The sequence below is a fragment of the Haemaphysalis longicornis genome, unplaced genomic scaffold, assembly GCF_048455015.1.
Source record: "Haemaphysalis longicornis isolate Haplotype H1 unplaced genomic scaffold, Haemaphysalis longicornis Haplotype H1 scaffold_9, whole genome shotgun sequence".
NCBI lineage: Eukaryota > Metazoa > Arthropoda > Arachnida > Ixodida > Ixodidae > Haemaphysalis > Haemaphysalis longicornis.
This window is the reverse complement of record NW_027526460.1, coordinates 76,192,573-76,214,444: the sequence shown is the minus strand read 5'-3', so window position 1 is coordinate 76,214,444 and position 21,872 is coordinate 76,192,573. Positions and strand designations below refer to the sequence as shown.

At 49.1% G+C, this 21,872-nt stretch overlaps 1 protein-coding gene and 1 long non-coding RNA gene across 3 annotated transcripts; one reads left to right on the top strand and one right to left on the bottom strand.

Moving 5' to 3' along the window:
- The first annotated feature begins 7,255 nt into the window (after positions 1–7,255).
- Positions 7,256–9,160, top strand: LOC144154003 (uncharacterized). 2 transcript variants are annotated; one of them, XR_013319428.1, is made up of 6 exons: positions 7,256–7,752; positions 7,853–7,943; positions 8,509–8,615; positions 8,729–8,774; positions 8,836–8,968; positions 9,029–9,160. It is a non-coding gene; the product is annotated as an uncharacterized LOC144154003 (long non-coding RNA). The 2 variants fall into 2 exon arrangements; XR_013319429.1 differs by lacking the exons at positions 7,256–7,752; positions 7,853–7,943; positions 8,509–8,615 and adding an exon at positions 8,017–8,471.
- A 10,245-nt stretch (positions 9,161–19,405) lies between these two features.
- Positions 19,406–21,647, bottom strand: Mrps16 (mitochondrial ribosomal protein S16). The gene is made up of 2 exons (XM_077685734.1): positions 21,489–21,647; positions 19,406–19,942 (listed from the first exon to the last, which is right to left on the bottom strand). The coding sequence occupies exons 1-2, from the start codon at positions 21,493–21,495 to the stop codon at positions 19,563–19,565; spliced, it is 387 nt and encodes a 128-aa protein (XP_077541860.1). The 5' UTR covers positions 21,496–21,647; the 3' UTR covers positions 19,406–19,562.
- Positions 21,648–21,872: the final 225 nt, after the last annotated feature.

Genomic DNA, 21,872 nt, shown 5'->3' with positions numbered 1-21,872 from the left:
CTGGACCACTCAACTTATACAAGACACAGAATTGGTCACAAAAACATTAGACCCGGAAATCCCCGCTGACAATTACAGATTCACATCTACTACACTTATGGGAGGCACATAAAAGCATTCGTATGCGGGGGAGAGGCAACAAACACAATCGTAAACTTAAGCGCAAACTCGCTGAATTGGAAAAACAAATACAAGAACATGCAACATACCTTGCACAAGCTCAATGGGACGAAATTTGCAACCAGATGCAGGGAAACCTGAGTATGAAGCGCACCTGGCATTTACTGAAGCATCTAATAAATCCCAACCACTCCAAAGCGGAGCAGAATCACAGGCTTACTCACACAATTCAAAATTATCAAGGCTCTGATGCAACACTCCTCAACGATATCATAGACACATACCTTCCCAAAGGCACCCATGATACACTTCCAACCTACGCCGGCCCAGACGACCCTGAGCTAGATAAAAAGATTTCCGAGGCAGAGGTTAGGGGAGCTATCCTTAAACTTAGACCTAACTCTGCACCAACTATAGACCAGATTACCAACAGGATGCTAAGGAATCTAGATGACAACTCTATTAAAGCCATCACGGACTTCTTTAAAGGAGCCATGAAGAGAAAACACAAGTTTGGTTCATTCGAAATATTGCCTCGTTAGAACCATAACGACACCACTTATAACACAAACTTCGCTCAAATAAGCTACATAATTAGGAAAAAAGGAAATGACCATGCGACCCACCAGCTCATTTTCCGCAACAGAACCTATGATGTCACTCGAGAATGCTCTGCGATTGGCGGAGGCCGGCAAAAGCAAACGCATGTTAGGCAGGGCTTACAGTTTCCATAGCGAGCTAAATGGCCGTGAAACATACTGCACATTCTTTTTATGACAAAGAACGGTGGAGTAAACGGTTGAAGTTCCGAACGAACACGCAAGCGTGTGCGCCAATGCGTACGAAACTATACCGCCGGCCGAGCTTGACATCATGCCGTCGCGGAGACGAATTTTCGGGTTCGAGGCTCTTAGGGGCCAACGAACCGTCCCAGCATGCACAGCCGCGACCTTGCTTGGTATCATAATCCCTTCACAGGAGGTTGGCCGTCATATCGCCAACCAGCAAAGGTAAAAATAGAAACGAGGGGAGTAAGGAACAGCAAGCAGCGACGAGATAGTGACAGTCGTCGCAGTTTCGGAATGGTGTTGGCTTGCTGCTATTGTTAGGAGCTCGTTTCCAGCTTTCCAGTTTACAACCACTGAAAACTTCAGTTTGTTCGAGTACTTTACAATGAAATTTCGTTGCTACGTTTTGAAATGTAGTACGGGCAAATCGTCGAGGGAGTGCGACATCCCCGGTGAGGAGATCTCCTTTCATGTGCTGCCCAACGACGAACCTCGGCGAAGCAAGTGGCTACGTTTTGTGAACTTTGCAAACGGAGGAGAAAGAGAGCTAAAGGAAGTACGAGTGTGCTCGCTTCATTTCCGAGGAAGTAATTACAGCAGGGACCCTTACGTTAGCTCACTCCTGGGACATGCTGGCGCTCGTCGCCGACTTCGTCAAAGCGCTCTGACCTTGGGGGAAAAAATGCCGTAAACACCGCGCATTGACGCTCGTATCTTTGTGGTCGAAGCAGAGAGCTCGCGCGAACGGCTTTCCATACACGACACCGGCCAACTGGCATAAGTGATACTGCTACTGAAATTGAACTATTATTAACCGTAATAAAAATACGGCACATACGTACCAGTCTGTATTCGTCCGTCGCGACGGGGCTGACGAGGCAGCGGTGCCGACGGCAGGGCGTTCGTCTGTTGTGGCTATCGCGGAATGGTCGCTTTCCCGTCCACCGCGTATCCCACAACTCTTGCCGCTCGTGCACTTAGAAGCATTGGGCGTTGAAGTGGTGTGAGGTTGTTAAATGCAAGCCCGAGCTCCTCGGCGAGAGTTTTGTTCTTCGGATCAGGCGATTCCATGACTAGGGCTGCGGGTGCACTAGGTTTTACTAGTATTTTTAAAATGGCCGCCGTCTCGGTCGACTCCCGCGTGTGGGTGCTATATGGAGTCGACATACTAAGTATCTGTTTCATGAACCGGCTCGTATGACGCCATTGTTCACGTGACGAAATGTGCAATTTTAGCGGGAGATTTAAAATTTTGGCCTAAATTGCCTTATTTTTCAGTGAATAAAGCATCATTTGCTTCCAGGAAAGCGCTTGGGGTACTATGAAACACCTAATCTTTCGAATAAAACAAACTTTTGTTTTCTCTTCATGGCTCCTTTAATCACCATTGGACTCAAGGCACTTTACCTCAATCCTGGAAACATGCAAAAATCACGTTTATCCCCAAACCAGGAAAACCACTCACACTTAAACATCTCCGAACGATCTCTCTCACCTCCTGCCTCGGAAAGCTCATGGAGCACATTATACACAACAGACTCGTCAAGCATTTACAGCACAAACAACTCCTTCCTCACACAATGATTGGTTTCCGACCTAAACTATCCACACAGGACATTCTTCTTCAACTGTCCCACGACATAACCACGCTACAGCATAAACATGACAACGCCGCTATACTAGCATTAGATTTAACTAAAGCATTTGATAATGTTTCACACACAGCGATACTCAAAGGCTTGCACTCCATAGGCCCAGGACCACGCACATACAATTACATCCGAAGTTTTCTCAGGAACAGGACAGCTATTGTACAAATCGCCGATATCACTTCCACCACCCTCCCTTCAAAAGGCACGCCACAAGGCGCCGTCCTTTCCCCTTTATTATTTAACTATCTTAACCGTCGCCCAGCAACTCCAACAAATCCCTAATCTTAATTTTGTTTTGTACGCCGACGACATTACACTTTGGATCAACAAAGGCAGCGACGCTGAAATAGAGAGCCCTCTACAAAGAGGAGTTGAAATAGTGATAGAGGAGGCTGGTAGAGCAGGTCTCACCTCTTCGCAAGAAAATCGCAGCTGCTCATACTCCCACCAAAAACGCAAAACTCATCCCCCCCGAATATGCACATAAACATGCGAGGCGACCCCATCCCGAAGGTTTAAATAATCAAAATCTTGGGCGTAACCATTCAACATAACAGATCAAATACTCACTTCATACGCCAGCTCGAACAACACGCCACGCAAACGATAGGTTTAATTCGACGAGTTACCAATAGACACAGAGGCCTCAGGGAAGCTGAACGCCTCCGTCTTCTTCAAGCATTTGTCCTTAGCAGGATGACCTACTCCCTTCCCTATTTAAATACATCTAAAACATAGCTTATTAGAGTGAACGTCATACTCAGAAAAGCTTATAAAGCAGCGCTGCAACTGCCCCTCAGCACTTCCACTGCTACATTCGAAGCTCTAGGTGTGCATAACACCGCGGAAGAGCTCATTGAGGCTCACCTCGTCAATCAAATCACCAGACTCTCAAAAACTACCACTGGCGCTCATATTCTCCAGAGGTTACGAATATCCCCTTTAGACCCCCCAGAAGACAAAACCACACTCCCTCACGACATCCATTCTAATTTAATTATCTAAATTTCGCCTCTCCATCTTCTTAGCGAACTGATGGAGACGAAATAGTGATGTTCTTTTGATGCGCGAGCCGAGAGGACGATCTCGACTCGCTCCGATGACCGACGACCGATGCTTGGAGCAGGTGAGGGATGAGGACAGCTGCCTTCTTGCTGGATATTAGGTTTATTTACACTATTTACATTACTCCAAGTTTACATCAGGTCAGAGTGACGGTTACATTGTCACTCTGACAGCAGCAGCCTGTTCGGCCGAGATCTATACTGAACTAGATCCCCTCTCGACCGACCCCCGACAAAACCCAACACTCCGGTTTTGATACCAAAAACCCCGCCTCCAAAAAGGCGGCGTTCAAGAAAGAGAGAAAAACCATTCAAACAATTAATAGAAACCATTGATTGGCCACAGGAACCAGCCAATCACACATGTGTCCCCACCTGCGGTCACGTGACCCAACCCTCTCTCTTATGCACTCATAGTGCTTTTCCCACGCACGCTGTTGCACCCGACAAGCAAATACAGGACGTCTGCGGCCTAAAGTCACTGACCGCGCGGAGTGGATGCACCATTACGTTCAACGGGCGGCATCTGCACAAAAGCCAAGCCGAGGGCCCGGAGCGGTCCTCGCGCGGCTGACCTCCCTCCGCGCGACGCCTCCCGCGACGCCGTGCGTCTGCGCGCGCGGCGGGACGATGAGGGTTGCTAATCCCCTCCCAGACGAAAGGCACCGCCGCCTGCCGCCAGTCCCACCGGAAGACGCGCTTCAGGCCCACTCGGTCGTCTCCCAGGCGATTGACCCGTCAACGACCAACGCCGCCGCCGGAGTCGAAGATTTTCCAAACTTACACCGCGCATACAATAATCTGGCTTCCCGTCAGCTTGTTATGACGAACGACCCAGCCACCTTCGATGCGACAGAGGTACTCAGGCTAATCGCTCCCGTCCTTTGACTCGCAAAAGGACAGGCACCACACACGCTCTCCGCGGCTCCGAACTTGGCGTCCGTGCGGCTACATGAAAGGGACACAGGATCGTAGCTACCAGCAGAGGCGACGCCAATACATGGGCCACCGGCGGCCTTCATTAATTACATGCGGAGCCCGAACTTAACAATCAGGCCTATACCCAGAAAAATGCACCCACAATCCAACACCAAAAGGCGTTCGCAACGCGCACTAGCATTACATAAAAAATACCACGACAAACATGACGTTCATTACGTCGACGCAGCCGAATATCGGTGGCATGGTGCCTTCTCAATCGTCTCCCATTGCCCTTCCAATCAGGTACACCGGAGCTTCCTGACCATCCGCACCACCAACTCAGCCACAGCGGAAGAGGCGGCGGTAGCATTAGCGCTAACGGAAAAGCCGACCCCTTCCACAATCATCACCGATTCTAAAACAGCAGTTCAAAATTTCGCCTCCGGCTATATTTCACCCCAGGCACTCAAAATTCTCCAACAAGCATCCCCAACGTCCCCCGTAGAAATCATCTGGGCTCCGGCGCATGCTGGCCTGGAGGGGAATGAAGTTGCCCACAGTATGGCTTGAGAACTCACCATCCTATAGCCGGGCCCAGCTCGTTCCCCTACCATGGCGCCAGCTCCGCTAGAGACCGGAAGATCACCTACAATGAAATTACTACCCACTACCGCCTCTCTCGCCGCGTATACCCCCCGGCACAGACACAACTCACCATCCAGCAAGAACATACATGGCGTCTTTTACAAACAAACACATTTTCCAATCCCGCTAAATTACACCTAATTCAGCCAGCGCTATACCTTTCACCTGACTGTACTGCCTGCCAGTCCCTAGGCACACTTCAGCACCTTATGTGGGGATGCCCCAGAATCCCTACCCGAAAAAAAACCATATGTGAGCAGTGGGAGGAGGCGTTGCGCTGCCCAGACCAGGAGGCTCAAGCTTCATGGTCGGCCGGGCGGCTGCGGTTACCGCCAAAACGGCGGCCACCATCGTCAACTAACTCTGCTCCCAAATAAATGTGTTTCTTCTTCTTCCATGGTCGGGTGGGCCGGCGGCATCTCTCGTGTTTGGTTGGCGGTAACTTTTCCCCGTCCTTCCTGCATTTGTCTGCTGGGCGATCCCATACCCGCGTGCGGGCAGGAGTGCCGCGTACGTGCAAAAGACAAAAGCAGTGGGAAAAAAACCAACATATAGCAGCCTTCGCGACAACGGGCCGCAGAGCAGTTTCGAGCATACGAAATTGAAGAGTGCGCGGCGGCCCATACGGCGGCGGCGCGGTGGGGTCACGTGGTGCAGTGACGCCTGGGCCGACTTCGATTTTACTTTTTATGTATAGGCTTCACGTTTCTCCGGTGGCGCCGTCTCCTAACTTTTTTCTTCCTCCATGCGAGTGGCGTTGCCGAAGGCGCCGTACGAGATTTTTCGCCAGCGTTGCGCTCCCATCCTCGTATTGTGGAAGTACTGTCGCTGTTCAAAGCGACACGAGACGTAGATCCCATGCTCAGGAAGCACCTTCACGAGCTGCGAGCAGAATTTGCTGGAACCACGGCCGGCTTTGCTCGAACGCGCCGCTGTAAACATTAACAAGCACGGAGCGGCCTACAGGTGCGTAGTGTTTGCCAGGTGTGCTTTGACGATTGCGTTTGGAATTCTGCTGGGAGTTATCGCGCCACCTTCCCTTTACATCATAGCGCTGTAACGAGTGTCCCATCAGCTGATAGGTGGTGCGAAAAGCTTTGGTTTCGCTCGCGTGCGCATTTGCATATGTTCGCCTTATCGGTGCTCCGGCGTGGTAGTTGGAGGCGATCGATGGCAACGTTGCGCAAAAACTAACGAGGGCAAATAAGAAACGAAAGGACAAACGCACTTTCTTGCCGTTTCTTCTTTGACCTTGTTTGTTTTGCGGAACTTCGCCATGTATAGAAAGCCGCTACCACCGCACTGCGCCATCTACTTCCAGCTCGTCGAGTAGCTGAGAATACCTCCCGAGTGAAGGGCAACTTGCCCGCTCAAAATGCCGACGTGGGGCAATATTACTTGTTCAGGTTTCTTTCACTTCTAAGCCCGCGCACATAAGCGGTTGCCGGCGTGCACGGCTTGGGGGGAGGGGTGCGTGAACGCGGTCCTTACTGATGGCGCCTCCGTTGTGCTGGCGGGAGGTTTAAACGCGGACGTCAAACGGCCCAATGCGACTTGTCCGGTGTCCTCTCAGTGATCGAGCGGATTGGGTTGGTGTGTTACACGAACAGTGAGATGCCTACGAAGCGGGAGTCAGCTCCTAGCTTGTCCGCGAGACTGAACCTTGGGTCCTTCCAAGTTTCATTCATCTAATTGGCTAGGAAGTATGCTCAGTCACTATTTACGAACAAACGTGTTTCCTTTCATGCACTCCGTGGACTGCGTCCAGCTTCGCAGGTCATTTTTCTTCACAGAGTGGAAAGGGCACTAATTTTCTTACAACCACGGCTCGTACGCACCCGCCGCGATGGCTCAGTGGCTAAGGCGTTGTGCTGCTGAGAACGGGGACGCGGGTTCGAGTCCTGGCCGCGGCGGCCGCTTTTCTAGTGGATACGAAAAGCCAAACCGCCCGTGTATATGCGAGATTTCGGCGCATGTTAAAGATCCACAGGTGGTCAAAATCAATCCGGAGCCCTCCACTATACGGCGCGCCTCATCGCCTTCATTTTGTCGGCGCGTTGAACCTTACAATCAATCAATCAATCAATGACTCGTACGCAGTAGCATTTGTGTTCCCGCGCAGTCGACTGTTTCTTCAAGACGTGGCGTTTTTTATTCGGTTTCAAAAGCCGCGGAAGACGGCCGGTAACGGCCGCATGATCGATAGGACCGTGCAATCGCGCCAGCCGAAGCCCCTAGCCGACATGAAGAACCACCAAACAAGAAGGTTATCTTGCTCCGTGACGCAGCATAAAACGCCTTGTCATGCATGCTCCGGTGGCCGCGCGGCTGCGACTTGATGCGATAACTTTTTCGTTTTGTTTTACAACTGGCAGAATGTTCTGGAAGACGATATCGATGTGAAAGAGTGGAAGGGTAGGCGGTAGCCGATAGCAGCGCTCCGTAATGCCTGTGGTAATGCCAGGATAAGCGCGTATTAGAACAAGGGGTACGCCATCTTGCTTGCCTGTCGCGCATCGGGCGCAGAGTAGCTGGCGGTGCGGTGACGGCGGCGATGAACAGGCGAGTTTTTTTTCCACGCGGTACACTGTCTATTGGGGAAGTTTGGTTCGCGCTAAGAGGTGTTTAATGCCATATGTGTTGTCGTTTTCGTTTCCTTCAGTCGTTTTTCGTTGTGCCTGTGCCATCCCCGCTCCCAACCGGCTCGCTCGGACAAGCGAATACCCACGAGGGCCTCAAGGACTTCCTTCACGGTATGCTGCTTCAGTCTTCACCGACGACTCTTCCAAGTGGTGAGTTCCGTGGCTGAAGGCCCGGTGCGACGTGCGACGTGCGGCGTGCCCACGAAACCGGCTTTCGTATCATTTTTTTCGTGACGCTGAACGTTTGCGTATTTGAATTTTCCTAACCGAGCGCACATTAGCCTCGGAGCCGGACGTTTCCTGGGCCGTCGCGACGCAGGGATTCCGACTGTCGTCAAAGCTTTGCGGTGCGCGTTAGGCTGCAGCTTTCGGGACAGCGGCGCAGTGGCGGTGTTGGAGCCCTTCGCCACTGCCTCTAGCGTCGGACTCAGCTCGGAAGCCCCGTTAGGTTGTGGTGATAGTCGGTCTTCCTTTCCGAACGCCGCGGTAGCAGAGGTATATGCACTTCGATAATGCCTTCCGCTCGCACGTCCTCGGTTAGCGCGGCGTTCGGAATACAGTCGCCACCTTCAACGAGCACCACTGAAGCACGGAACGCAGCTCTGAGGTCCGCGGCTCCAAATTGGGGTCGTGGCAAAGGCGAGTGATGGAATTGGTGTCCTTGGTTCCTTTTCAGGTTCGCGTCCGGCACCGCCTCCGCCCTCCCCTTTCCCTGACCCTTGCGTCGTCTCTTATTGCACTTGCTCCTTCCCGCAAACATGCACTACTCTTCTGGCTAGGCAGGTACACGTCTCAATCTGTCCTATCTACTGAGCTCGACGACGCGTTTTGTACAGAGGTGTTTTCTGGTAATAAAAGTGGTTCTGTCGCTGTTCGTCTGTTACTTTGCCTTTCAGCGTCCCTCCCCGTTCCTGCCAGGCGTAACCATGGTCCCCGCATTCGGTAAGCCGTGATTACCTTCGAAATTACAACATTGCTAACGTGCTTTGCCTTTTTTTTCCAGACCGCCTCCTGCCTAAGCGTACCGGCCACCGCCGAGCAGGACGGGGCCGTCATCGAGACGTCCAGAATGCCGTTCGAGTCGAGCTGTACATGGCTGCGCCTGTCTTGAAATCATTAAACCCTGTTTGCAATCGGTAAGGAATGGTGATCTCCCTAAACGTAACATTTTTAACGTGATTTGCCTCTTGGTGCAGACCGCCTCCTATCTATGCGTCCTGGTTACCACCTTGGAGGACGGTGCCGTCATCGAGCCTTCACGGATGCCGTTCGAGTCGAGCTGTCCGTCGCTGCGCCTGTCTTGGAATTAAACCCTGTTCGAAACCGGAGTTCTGCCTTTGTCGTTTGTACACAGTCGATGCGGCTCGCTGGCTCTGTCGGCTCGAGCGACATCCAGTACTGTGTCGGTCTCTTGTATCTCGTTTCGAACAGTATTTTAGCAAATCCTAGTTGTCATAATGGCGCTCATTAAAGTTGGGAGAGAAAAAAAAGAGCGAACACTCCTTCGAACGGAAAGTTCGCACTCCTAGTGAGCATAATTCCAAAAATGATTCGCTAGGAGTGCGGTTAGGGACAGCCCTTGACCCCGTGTGAACGTCGCACCGTTCATGAAGCGAAGTTCTTACTCGGGTACTTTGTCCTCTGGCTGGTGTGAAAGTGTTCATTCTAGGCAACGTGTCCTCCCAGGATTTGGCCCCGGACGGCGAAAAAAGTAAACGGACTGTTGTGTGTAACTTGTACAGGGCAGTTCGGCGTAGCCGCCGGCAAAGTAGCATGCGGACAGAAGTCTGACCGTTCTTGTCGTCACTCGTAGAGTTGAGTGTAATACTTGGCGTACTGTTTAGTTTTCTCAGTGGCTCTAACTGCACCTATTTGTGTCCAGATAAACCATGGCGTGCCATATCAGAGTGTTATCAGATGTAGCTGCTCGAAGATTAGCGATTCAGTATCGACAAGTGTTGTACGTAAATGTGCAGTGAAGGGCTCGATTATGCATGGTGGCAATGCGAAAAACTCGCAAAGCGCCTCAGTGACGCTAAGCCCCAAGCAGATCGTCACAGAGGAGCCTAGCAGCCCTGCCAGAGTGGTGCATTACCTGTGCGAAGGATGTGAGCCTGTGGGGAACCCCGACTGAGTTTTCACCCCCAGGGGGACGTTTGCTTCAAAATCACCGGAAATAAACAGTGTGCGCGCGTTCCTGTGTTCGTAGTGATGGCGGCGTCAGTGTCTGTTGACGCTGCCAAGAGTCAAAAGACGTTTGGTTATGTCTCCCACCTACCTGCTTGGCCAGCGGGCTCCTTCATCTCGAAAGCAAGTGTGCCCTGGCAGAGAATATATTTCCTTCGTGGTCAATAAAAATGCATAAAATGATTCACGATTGTTGTCCTCCCTTGCTCCACTTACCAAAGCGTTCAGCACTAATCAGAGGCACCGACAGCACACCGGCAAACAAATAATGTTCACATACGGCCATATTTTCGCTTCAAACCAGAGGAGTCCTATTCGACGATAGAAATACATGTACTGAATTAACTAAAGAAACAGTAATGCGATAACAGACCAAGTAAAAGAAATGAAAGAGAAAGGAACAAAAGTGAAAAAAAATTGCTGAAAAGGTACTGAATCAGGTTTACGGCTTATGCGTGGGGCTCAATCTCTGACAAGACGAAATCTGCCGGCCACTGTATACCGCCATCTAACCTCCACACGTCATTGGCACAGAGAAACGCTCTCTCACGGACAGACTCCGCCATTAAATGGCTCTAATAATGTTCCCTAATGCGTGTGGAACTAAACACATGAGTAATTTGCCTGGTCAAGCTAAGGCTGAAAGCTTCAAAACTAGCGCTACTAGCCACGGGTGTACTAATGGGGACGAAATGCGTACGTCTCAACTCAGCCCGCATGCAGTCTTTGCCTCAACGGGCGTTTTCCAACCAGTCCGACGGCGCCGAAAAGGGCAAGGAAGGCGCCAAGAGGCACGATTTGCGTCGCCGTTATCAGGAAAATCTTTTGCTGATAAGGGGGGTATTTTCAAGCATTCTTTAGCGAAACTTTTCACTCAAAGGTGTAACCATGGAGTAACATTAGGCTGCGCGAAAAGGTGTAAACTTTGACTCCCTTGAGGGTGTACGTGCTGACTTTCTTTTGCAGGGCTATACCTACACCCTTTGAGGGAAAAGTTTCGCTAAAGAACGCTTGAAAAGACCCCCCTTATCAGCAAAAGATTTTCTTGATAACGGCGACGCAAATCGTGCCTCTTAGCGCCTTTCTTGCACCTTTTGGTGCCTTCAGAATGGTTAGACAACGCCCGTTCAGGCCAAAGATTTTCGGGACGCTCAAAATATACGCCCTTTCACATCCACAAGCCTGCGAAGCTGTAATTAGCCACGCATTACCGAGTTTCGCGTAATTAATTAACGGAGACAGTAATTTAGAAATCCGCAGACCTTTCAGCAAACTTGCCGTGTTTTGACCATAGTGCACATTCGGTTCGAAGGGTGGGAACTTCAATGTTATCGGGCAAATCTTTTGCTGATAAAGGCGGTCTTTTCAAGCGTTCTTTAGTTAAACTTTTCACTGGAACTGTGGAAGTATAAGCCCCGCAGAAGGGTGTCAGTCCTTGCACCCGAGAGAGAAAGAGAGAGAAATATGTTTATTGGAGAGGTTGGCCTAGGAAAGTCAGAATTTGCTCCCTTCCGTGCAGCGTAATGTTAGACCTTCTGAGGGAAATGTTCACATCACGTGTGTAAGTTTTCTCTTCGACGTGAGTTTTCATGTGATCTTATTATTCGTATTCAGAGATCTTAGTGAGTGAGGGTTTGTTCTAAAGCGTAATTTCCCATCCAGATTCCCTTTTATATTCATATTTTTAATTTTTTTTCTTTTCAATTCTGTACATGCACGCCACTGTGCTCAAGCTGGCGTAGCCAGCGAGCTCAGGAGCCTTGATAGAGGCAGAAAATATTTAGAAAACTCTTTTATTTTCGCAATTGAAGCAAGGAGTTTGAGCGACATGGCGAGATGCTACGACGTCATGTTTTGGAGGCGTGAAGGATTGCAAGCTTGTACAGAACACGGGCAGGCTTGGACGCGCTTCGGGTTTGGAACTTCAAAGAGGTGCCCTGACTTGTCGAACAAGGCCAGGGGATGAAGCTAAGTGCATGCAACATCTGAAAAAAAAAGAACAAGAAGAAAAAGCCAAAGTTACACATATGCAGCAGTCAGGAACGGAAGCAGCTGCGGGCTGGGGACCCGGTTTATTACAGCTCCATAGTAGGGAGGGGAGCAGGCCGATAAGCATCCTTAGGCACCACAGATTACATGAAATTTGTTTTATAGACTTTCAGTCATGCTTCTACGAGGTCGCGGCTTCGATTCCCGGCCGCGGCGGCCGCTTTTCTGATGGAGGCGAAAAGCAAAAACACCCGTGTGTACGAGATTTCGGCGCACGTTAAGCGCACGTTAAAAAAAATGGCAGCATCTCAACTCCGTGGATAATGGCGAGGGTGCGGAGTACGGGGACCGTGACATCCAAGTTGCACCCCGAGTGAAATCCGATTTGCGCCCCGACCGTCATTCGATTTTAGTCACTTTGCCTCCGCTTGCCGCGGTTTCGTATTCGGGGAAGCTCGTTGTCTTCGTAGACGTTAGCAGCAGCGTGACGCGTCTTACGTTCGTTTCCGTTCATGGCGGGAAGAGGGTATGGGATTTTCAGAACCCGCTTACATACGCGGTGCACCGCGGCGCCGTCTCGTGTTTCCGCGTAGCGCCATTTAGCGTAGTTCGATGCAGTCACTGTGTATTACAACTTGATCGCAACCTGACTACACCGGTGCTTTTGCGCGTTTTCTCGTATGGACACCAGGCCATTCTTCCCTCGAAGGAAACGAGGCGGCACACGCCGCTGCCCGCGCTCTTACATTCCGGGCGTTTTCGTCGACGGAAGAGGACCTTTTCGAACCCTCCATCTATCCCCCGGTCTCTCCCCGATACACTGAAATATTGTATCATTATCGCCAACTACGGCTTCAATACCCTCCTCCTCACCCATCCCTCAGCACACAGGCGGCTCGCATTTGGCGTCGACTGCAGACCAACACATTCTACAACACCACGATACTCCACCACATATCTCCCTCCACTTACCCCTACAACTGCCCTTCTTGCTCCGTCCCAAACACTACCTACCACCTGGTGTGGGAATGCCCCTACGCGCCAAACCCCCTCCCTTCCCCATCCCCTGAGCAGTGGGAGCGCTAGCTGGCCAGCTCACGGTGCGAGGACCAAGAACGCCTCATCACTAGCGCCCAAGCAGCTGCGCTAGCTCGCGGCTATCTGAACTGAGAAAGCCACCCACTTTTATGCTCAATAAATGTTTTCCAATCCAATCCAATCTCGTTGCTAGATTATGTTAGTGCCTGTTTTCGAGTGTTTTGGCGTGCTCTTGTACTCTTTTAGATAGTTTCCGCACAGATTTTCGCTTAATGGTGGTGTGCGCACGGATTGATGCGGACGGACATTGGGAGGTCCTAAGGTACTCCGCACCCTTACAGGCGAGGGAGTAAGCCGTTTGGCTCTCGGGTACTAACTCACGGTCGTAGCTCAATGGGTAAGACTAGTGACACTAGGTAAGACGACTGACACTACCTCTGTCTGGTCTACCAAACACAGGCTCGAATCCTGCCGGTGCCTGTGTGATTTTTTGCGATTTTATATGCGCACGGACGCGGACGGACATTGTGAGGTCCTAAGGTGCTCCGCACCTAAAAAACGCGCCTCGTCGCCTGCGTTGCGTCGGCGCGTTAAGCGATACAATCAATCAAGCTTTACAGCGCAGGGTATACAGAGCAACACTTCGCCTTCCAGCCAACCCCTCTACAATACGCTTACTCTCAACTGGCACCGTTAACACGGTCCCCCATCCCCTCGAAGACCACCGCCTTAGCCAAATTGCTTGTCTATCCACAACCCCCTCAGGTTCGTTCCTCCTGCATTAACTGAACCTCACTGCTCCACTTCGACAAGGCCACTGAATTCTCATATGGATGACTTTTGAAATGCACGCTGGCTTTCTCTCATGCTACCTTTTACGGCCCTTACGAAAGAATTTCTTATGTCATTCGGTAAGTTGGCTTTCCGAATACGGGGTTGGTGAGCCTCACTACGTTGGAACTGGAGCGCACCAAAGGAGCATCGTACCTATGCGCCTCCTGGGACCTGGACAACGTCGAGAAGGCAGAGAGGGGGCCAGCTGGCAGGCGCCTCTGCAGCATCCCAGGAGGCTGTTGATGCGGCGACCAAGCGCCCAGCCTCGCGTGCAGGACCTTCGCATATCGCAGTCCAAGTCTGACACCCACGATGGAGAGCCTGTGTGTGCATGGTAACCACAGAGAGGTGTTTTACGTAAGCTTTGCCATTGCCGCAACAGTGCCGCAAATGGCTATGAACCAGCCCATCTGGTCCACATCGCGTGCATCTCACAGGGAGTGAACCAGCTGCTGGCAAGGGCAGGGGGTACTCACACCAATGAGCCCTCTCTATTACCAGGCATGTACGGGCTACCAGCACTACCTTCTGGGCGGAGCAGTGAAAAGCCCGCGCCTAGCGCAAGCACCTGCGGTGCTGGCGATCCGACACGTCCGCACACGGGGCTCTCCAGGCGCAGAACCTTTGCCCGAAACAGGCAGCAGGCACGCCCAGCTCCAAGCCCTCCAGGCGGCCCTGCGACATGTATATATAGAGCGACTTCAGGTGAACCACGGTGTACCCGATTGTGACCAGCCCATGCCCCCGGGACCATCGCCATACCTCGACTCCGAAGGTAACCCAAGAGAAAATGTAACTGGTCCCAGGTGGTGTATGGTTAAATTCCCATTTGGGCCCAGCTGGTCCTTGCTGGTCCCAACTGGTTTCAGCTGAGAATTTAACCATAAAACAGTGGTACCAACTACTATTTTCTCTTGGGAAGGTCACAGTTCTGCAGCAAGAATGAGATTTTTTCATTTAGTTGTTCTTGTCCCAAATGCAAAAGAAAATTTTTGGCATATAAGCATTCTACGCCCGTACAGCAGCTTCAGTGTAAGGCCAATGGAGCTCATTCTGGGCAGTCTGCATCGAATTTACGCACTTAAGTTATAACAAAATTTACGTTACTTTAGCCTCTCGTTTTCTTTTTAAGATAACACCTGCACTACAATTATATGTGTAGCGCAGGTGCTTTGTTAAAAAAAACGACGGGCTATGAATCATGCATACAAGAAGCGTTATATCGCTAGCAATAATTTCAGCAAATACCAACCATAAACACACAGATATAAGCACAAGAACAGCGCTGTTAATGGCGAAAATTACATGAACATGGCAGGATTACCCCTCACGCAAAGCGGAATAATTCAGCCATCGGTATTTGTCAAGCCATGCCAGTTGTGATTTCCGTTTCTGTTTTGAGTCTCTAATGCAGCCCATCTCGTAGCTTCATCAGAGCTCTGAGCGAACATAAGCTGGTCGACATTTCAGTACAGCCCAAATGTCGAGTCTGCTGTACTGAGCTCCCTCTTGGGGTTCTGAAATAGTTGCATTATTCTCTGTCAAGTATTCAATGCTTCGTGCATAAATGCCCTATAGCCTACCTGAAGGCTCGTACTATACAGTAACTTTTCTGGGGCGGCCATCCCTTTAAGTGTAAGAACCACTCCTGGATAAGGCATAGCAAGCCACTGCTAAGTTCATTATTCAATGCCATATCAAACATTAAATTTAGCAAGAAAAAATAACAACACAAAGACGGCGGTGCGTGACCATGCTCTTGCGGTTAGGCATGTCCTGTGCAAGTCGAGTAAAATCTTGCCACATTTGGAATTCTGTCGTAAGATCTGAGGAAGGAATCATAATAAGGTTCTACCAGTTTGGTTTCAAACATTAATGAAATGACAAACTTTTTAGCGCACTCGTGCACTGCCACTGTTCAGCCGAATACAGACTGCCGGTTTAGTCTTTACAGTGTAAGAGCATGGACGGTTTTGGAATGTATAGGGTGCATAAGAATTTTGTAGTTTACGTTAGTGACACGGGAAATGGAAATTAGGTTGGGAAGCTCCTTAGTCCACCAAAAAACAGAGCATTGGACAGTCGTACAGACCCAGCATGACCTTTGCGCATGATGTGATGCTCGAAACAAGTCAGCATTTTGTTTCCCGGTGTGCACCAAGAAAACATGCGTACTGGCATGGTCACGCGTACATAAATGCTACAGACTACCACGCTTCAGCATGAAACGGACAGTAATGACACAGTTAATGTATTCCATTGGATAACAGAGGCCCTGATGTTCAAACTGAAGCATGGCTACAGGATACATGATAGACACAGAGGAGGCTACAACATGATAGAGTGGCTTAAACTTGCAGAGTTGATAATTTCTCTGTCATTTTGGTTACTGAAGTAATGCTGACGATTGCTCAAAATTTCCTTCATGTGACATTTTAAAATGTATACGTAACCGTTGTGGATCCAGGCAGAATTAACCGTTGTGGATCCAGAATTACATCAGAATTACATCCTTTTGCAGAGCACTTCATGGGCTCGCCTTGTCGTCTTAGTTCGCTAACGGTCACTGCGACTGCCGGAATCAGGCGGCGCAACGAGATAACAGACCCACGTAGAGCATTGTGTACCGGCGACGGGGAGTCACGCTGAGGCTTCGGAAACCACACGGTTAAATACTGATAACCGTTCAAACCTTGGGAACCGCTGGCGCTTTTCATACATCTCCCCGTTATTTAGCGAAAAGAAAACTGCAGGTACATTTCAGGCAAAATCCGGCATACCCCGCGTTCATTTAGTTAGGAACGCTCGTTGTGTTGGTTTTTATGATAGTAAACGAAAAAAGCGGCTGCGCAAGAAAAAAATGGCGCGTTCAAAATCACGCAGAAAGGCTCCAGCCGCGCAAAAAAAAAAGCGCGTTCGAAATGACGCAATACAGCTCCAGCATACGAAATTAAAGCAAGCGCAAAAAGAACAGAACTCCCGCTGGCGCAGTTTCAGGCAGTGGAGCTATGGTGTGGAGACTTGATCCATTTTGGGTCATTGCAAGTCCCAAAATATGCAGATGGAATACGTTTGAAACGGGTTTGTTTGCTATGTTTAGTTCCGGATCCGGGATGCACTGCTTTCTTCATTGAACTGTCCTTCTACTGAGAGCAAGCAGTGCCAACTCTTCTGGTGTGTGTTTGAGACCTCCAGCCCACAAATAAACATGCGTGTCTTCTATGGCTGCTTGCACAGTATCTTATTGCTCACCTATGGTTCCTGTGGGAGTCCAGGGGTGAGGTCGTCTGCGTACAGTGCATGCCGAAGATGCAGGATGTCTTCCAGTAGAAGGGGAAGGTTTATGCTCAAGGGAAGCGGCGATATTACAGATCCATGAGGGAGCCCCTGCATATTGTCCTAAATGTGGTCTAGTGAAAATGGCCAATTTTTATAATTGCTGTGCTTCTGGTAAGGAAGTCTGTGAAGTAGTTGTACGTCTGTTGCCCAGAGTCGATAGAAATTAATCCTTAAAGGGGCCATGCAGACAAAACACGTTTGGTTCATTCGAAAGACTGCCTCGTTGGAATCACACTGACACCCCTTTCAACGTAAACTTGGCTCAAATAAGCTATATAATTAGGAAAAAAGGGAATGGCCATGCAACTTATTAGCTCATTCCCCACAACAGAACCTATGATGTCATACCAGCCAGCTCTGCGATTGGCGGAGGCCGTCAAAAGTAAACACAAATTAGGCAGGGCTTATACTTGCCAAACGAGCTACTTGCGCTTAAAATTAAGGCACATTGTTTTTATGGCAGTGGTAATTGTGGGGTAAAAAGTGGAAATACGAAAGTAGACGCAAACATAGAGGTACCGATGCGTACTGCTGTTGGTACAGCCCACATTATGCTTGTTCAGCTTCACAGCACTGCGGCGCTTTGGCGTTATCTCAGACAGCACTGGCCGATTGGCGTAAGCGACTGTGTCTTCCGTGACCATATTTGTTGAGCGAGCACCATGTTTCAAGAAACAATTATTTCACGAAACGAAAACAAGGCAGGTACAAATATGGTCAAAATCAAATTGAAGGCAGAAAACGGCCCGCCGTGGTATCGTGGCACCATCTAGGTTGACTAACGGTAAACACGTCTCCGTTTCACACTAAGTTTAGCTTGAAGAACTGTTGTTCTGATGTCATTGCAAATGTCACAAAAACGCACGATTTGGCTGAAGAATCAAAATTTTAACTTAAATTGATTAATTTCTTAGTGAATAAAGCATTGTTTTTCTTCCAGACAAGCGCTGGGGGCACTATAAAACACAAAATCTTTTGAATAAAACAAACTTGTATTTTGTCTGCATGACGTTTTTGAAGGATGGATTGATGGCTGATATTATCGAAGGCACCCTTGATGTCCATGCTCAGGATACACCACTTGTGTGCATTAGAAAGGCAGTCAACGATCTCGTTCTTCAGATGCAAAATACTGCCTTGTGCAGACAAATGGGGGCGGAATCTGTGCATGGTATTGGAGAAGTGTCCATTATCTTCAATGTAAGAAGAGAGGTGATTTTGCATTATATATTCTAGTACCTTTCCAACACAAGAAGTGAGGGAAATAGCATGCAGGTTAGCAGGGATTCACAGTTTTCCAGGTTTGGGGATCAAGGTGATATCTGCATGCTTCCAAAGAGGGATATTGCCAGTTGTCAAAAGCTCGTTAATGAAGTCGAAAAGGGTTTCTAACGCTGCAGCATTCAGGTTGTGAAGTAACTTGATTGGAATTCTGTCTTTGCCAGGCATAGTACTTCTGGTTAAACCTCGAAGTGCTGCTTCAATTTCCTGAAAAATCGAAGTTTTGAAGTTGCACAGATGTACTTTCCTTGGACATTGCTGGCAGCAGTTGTACGAGTGTCAACCGATGGATGTGACTGTCCTGGGGATAGAGCTGCATCAATGCCTGCACACTTCAAACATCGAGGCACTCTTGTGTGGTCATTCACAAGAACCAATCTCTCTGCGCACTTCGCAAGCAAGCGGGTTACCTTGCGCAGTTGGGTTGCCACGCATGTCGTATAAGTGAATCTCATGTTGCCAGCTCAACCGCTTGTTTGTGTGCTGATATCTAGTTTTAACCTTACAATTGGCAATACACCAGGAGTTGTTACGGCGACACTTACTGCGGCAGGTCCTTGTTTTAAAACTAGTGAAACCTCATTAAACCGTACCTGACGGGGACGCGAAGAAAGTACGTACAAACCGGCACTACAGTTTATCCGAATGCATTATGTGAAAGGGAAACTGAGTTGGGGATTGGGCTTAACAACGTAAAAAAACTACAGCTTATGCAGGTATGGTTTAACGAGATTCCACTGTATATATAATTACCTTTTAAAAGGAACACCAGTGCCAGGAATGTTGAATGCAGCTTTAAATTAAACAATTTTTTACAAAAGTAACATATTTTGCTGCGTCCTACATGTTTAATTTAATGAGGTGCCTCTTGGCATTGATTTAAGACACAGTACTTTCCAGCACAGTCTAAATTCAATAAAGCTATATTTTATTTCTGAAACACATAATTTTTGTAGTGCTGAATCAAGTACAGCTCCACTCCTGCACAGCACACAATTTCAGACTTGGCCATTCTAAACTTAACACGCAGCATTTCACAGTGCACACCTAGGTTTCCTCGGGCTACTCCTTCACGCTGGCTGCTCCTTTTTCTTCAACGCTGTCATCAGCAGCCTCCTCCTTGAGAGCAGCCCGCCGGTTCCTCCAGGCCTTCCGGTAGACGGACGGGTGCATGCTGCTGTAACCGGCCAGTCCCAGCAGCATGCCCACACCGGGGCTTGTCTTGGCTCCCTGGCCGAACCAGTAGTTGAGCCGGTCGAAGTTGACCGCCACCAGCTTCTCATTCTGCTCGTTGGGCATGGGGTCGAAGGAGCCGATCTGCTCGATGGTGTCCTCGTCCCGGGGCCTCCGCCGAAGGCGAGCGGCCACGATGTGGTAGAAGGGTCGGTTGGCACAGCCCTTGAGCAGGAGCTGTATGCGGATGGCCTTGGGGACGACTGGGGCTGCACCGGGACACATATGAAAACCAGTTTAAGTCTGGGGCAGACTTCCGAGTTGTGTCTGTTTCAATTTTTAAAATTTTGGGGGTTTAATGTGCTGAAGCTACACCTGGGCATGCTTTAGGGAAGAGATCCAGGTTAATTTGGCCACCTGGGGACACTTAACGTCTGCCAAAACCTGGACATATGGGCGTGTTCGTTTTTTGCGTCCATCCGAAAGGAAATCACTGTGGCCGCGATTGAAACCGCGTCCTTGAGCTGAGCAGCGCAATGCACAAATAAAGGAGATGCACTGTCAAAGAGAGAGGGCTTGAAACAGACGGGGCCACCAGAAACTTTGTACCACATAGCGAAGACAGCGTGGGACAGGAAAAGAGAGCTTTTACAAAGATACAGGAGACAGCTGCACTGCCAAACAGACAAAAATGCCACACAGTGGTGTGGATTGCTGAGCCGGGAATTGCTATTGTAGTGGTATACGTAAAAAGTAAGCCACCATTTCCATCAAAGGTTGAGCGTGTTTCTATGGCACAGAAAGCACGTGCACTGGAAAGTCCCTACAGGCAGAAGCTAACTTGTACAAAGGAAAACGAGGAAGAGATGATTAAACAAGTTCTGGGAAGAGACTAATGACCGGAAGATACTGTAAAGCACAGCAGTTTTACATTTCAGCAAGCATTTCTAAGTGGAAAATGCAACAGCACTGGGGCATCAGCAACGCTCAGGTTGAATGAAATGATGTGTGAAAACATGTTTCTGAAGGCCCTCATGCCAACTTGATGCTTATCGCCTGTAACTTCGCCTCAAAAAGCAGCAAATTTACATTTACATGTATGCATTCCTAACTAGCTCATGTTCGAACCCCGACCATATGATTACAATTATTGTAATTACTCAAAAAAGCACTCTATAAAAATGGAATTTGAGGCCAGGATATTGGCTCACGTGTTTCAAAGTTCCACATGCAAGACAAGAGTGCAATGAAGGGGTAAGTGTGAGTCTTCTTGCTCGGTTTGCGTTTAGAATTATTCAGCACAACTCTGGATTCCCATGCCATGTAAAATTGCCCATAATTCAAGCTTCACTAGCTTGATGTCGCTCAATGTATGTGAAGCAGTTGTGAAATTGAATTTTTGTTAACTGAACGCTTTCATATATATAGTGCACACAAATTTTTACGAGGTCTTGCTTCTATCGCCGCGGCGTTCGATGTTTGAAGCCCATTTTTGTGTGCGTTTTTCAGTCACATAAGCAGCCAAGTATCCGGGTTTAATTGGGAACACTGCACAAGTAGTAGTAGTAGTACTGCACTTGAAACACGAAACACCCAAAATGCAGAGCCGCGATTGCCATGGGAGGCGGAGATTCCCAGTGGTTTGCATTGTTTGGTAATTACTCTCGGCAATGTTTATACAACCCGTTTATACAACACTGCCAGTATACGTGTGCAAAATCATAACGAGCGGCGCTTAGTCGGCCTCAAGCGTGCCGGAAGATAAACGAAAGTACGAACGCATCAAACAAGAAACACGCATGCTTGCTCACATACCTGCCATTAACCTGGCTGCTTGCTGCTAAGGTCAAACTGTTAAGATACAGCAAAGGACGAAAATTCGCCCTAGTGTGCACGGAGGTAAATTTGTCTGCTGTAGGAGGCCGCCATTCCAGTCGCCATGTGCGACAAAAGTTTGCGACACTAGCGCCACACCTGAACCAGTGGCGCAACATAAAGATAAAAAAACTTGACGGCAATACAAATTTCCGCGAGTATTTTGTTTTTAAACTCTTTCTTGGCAATATAAAATAAAATAAGTGTTATAAAAAGGCACCACAATGTTGTACATTTAACGAGCAAACCCAAAAAGCAACCCCGGTCACAAGAAAGGGGGCGCAAAATAGCGCGCCTAAAACAAATAGTGAATATCCGCTGTTC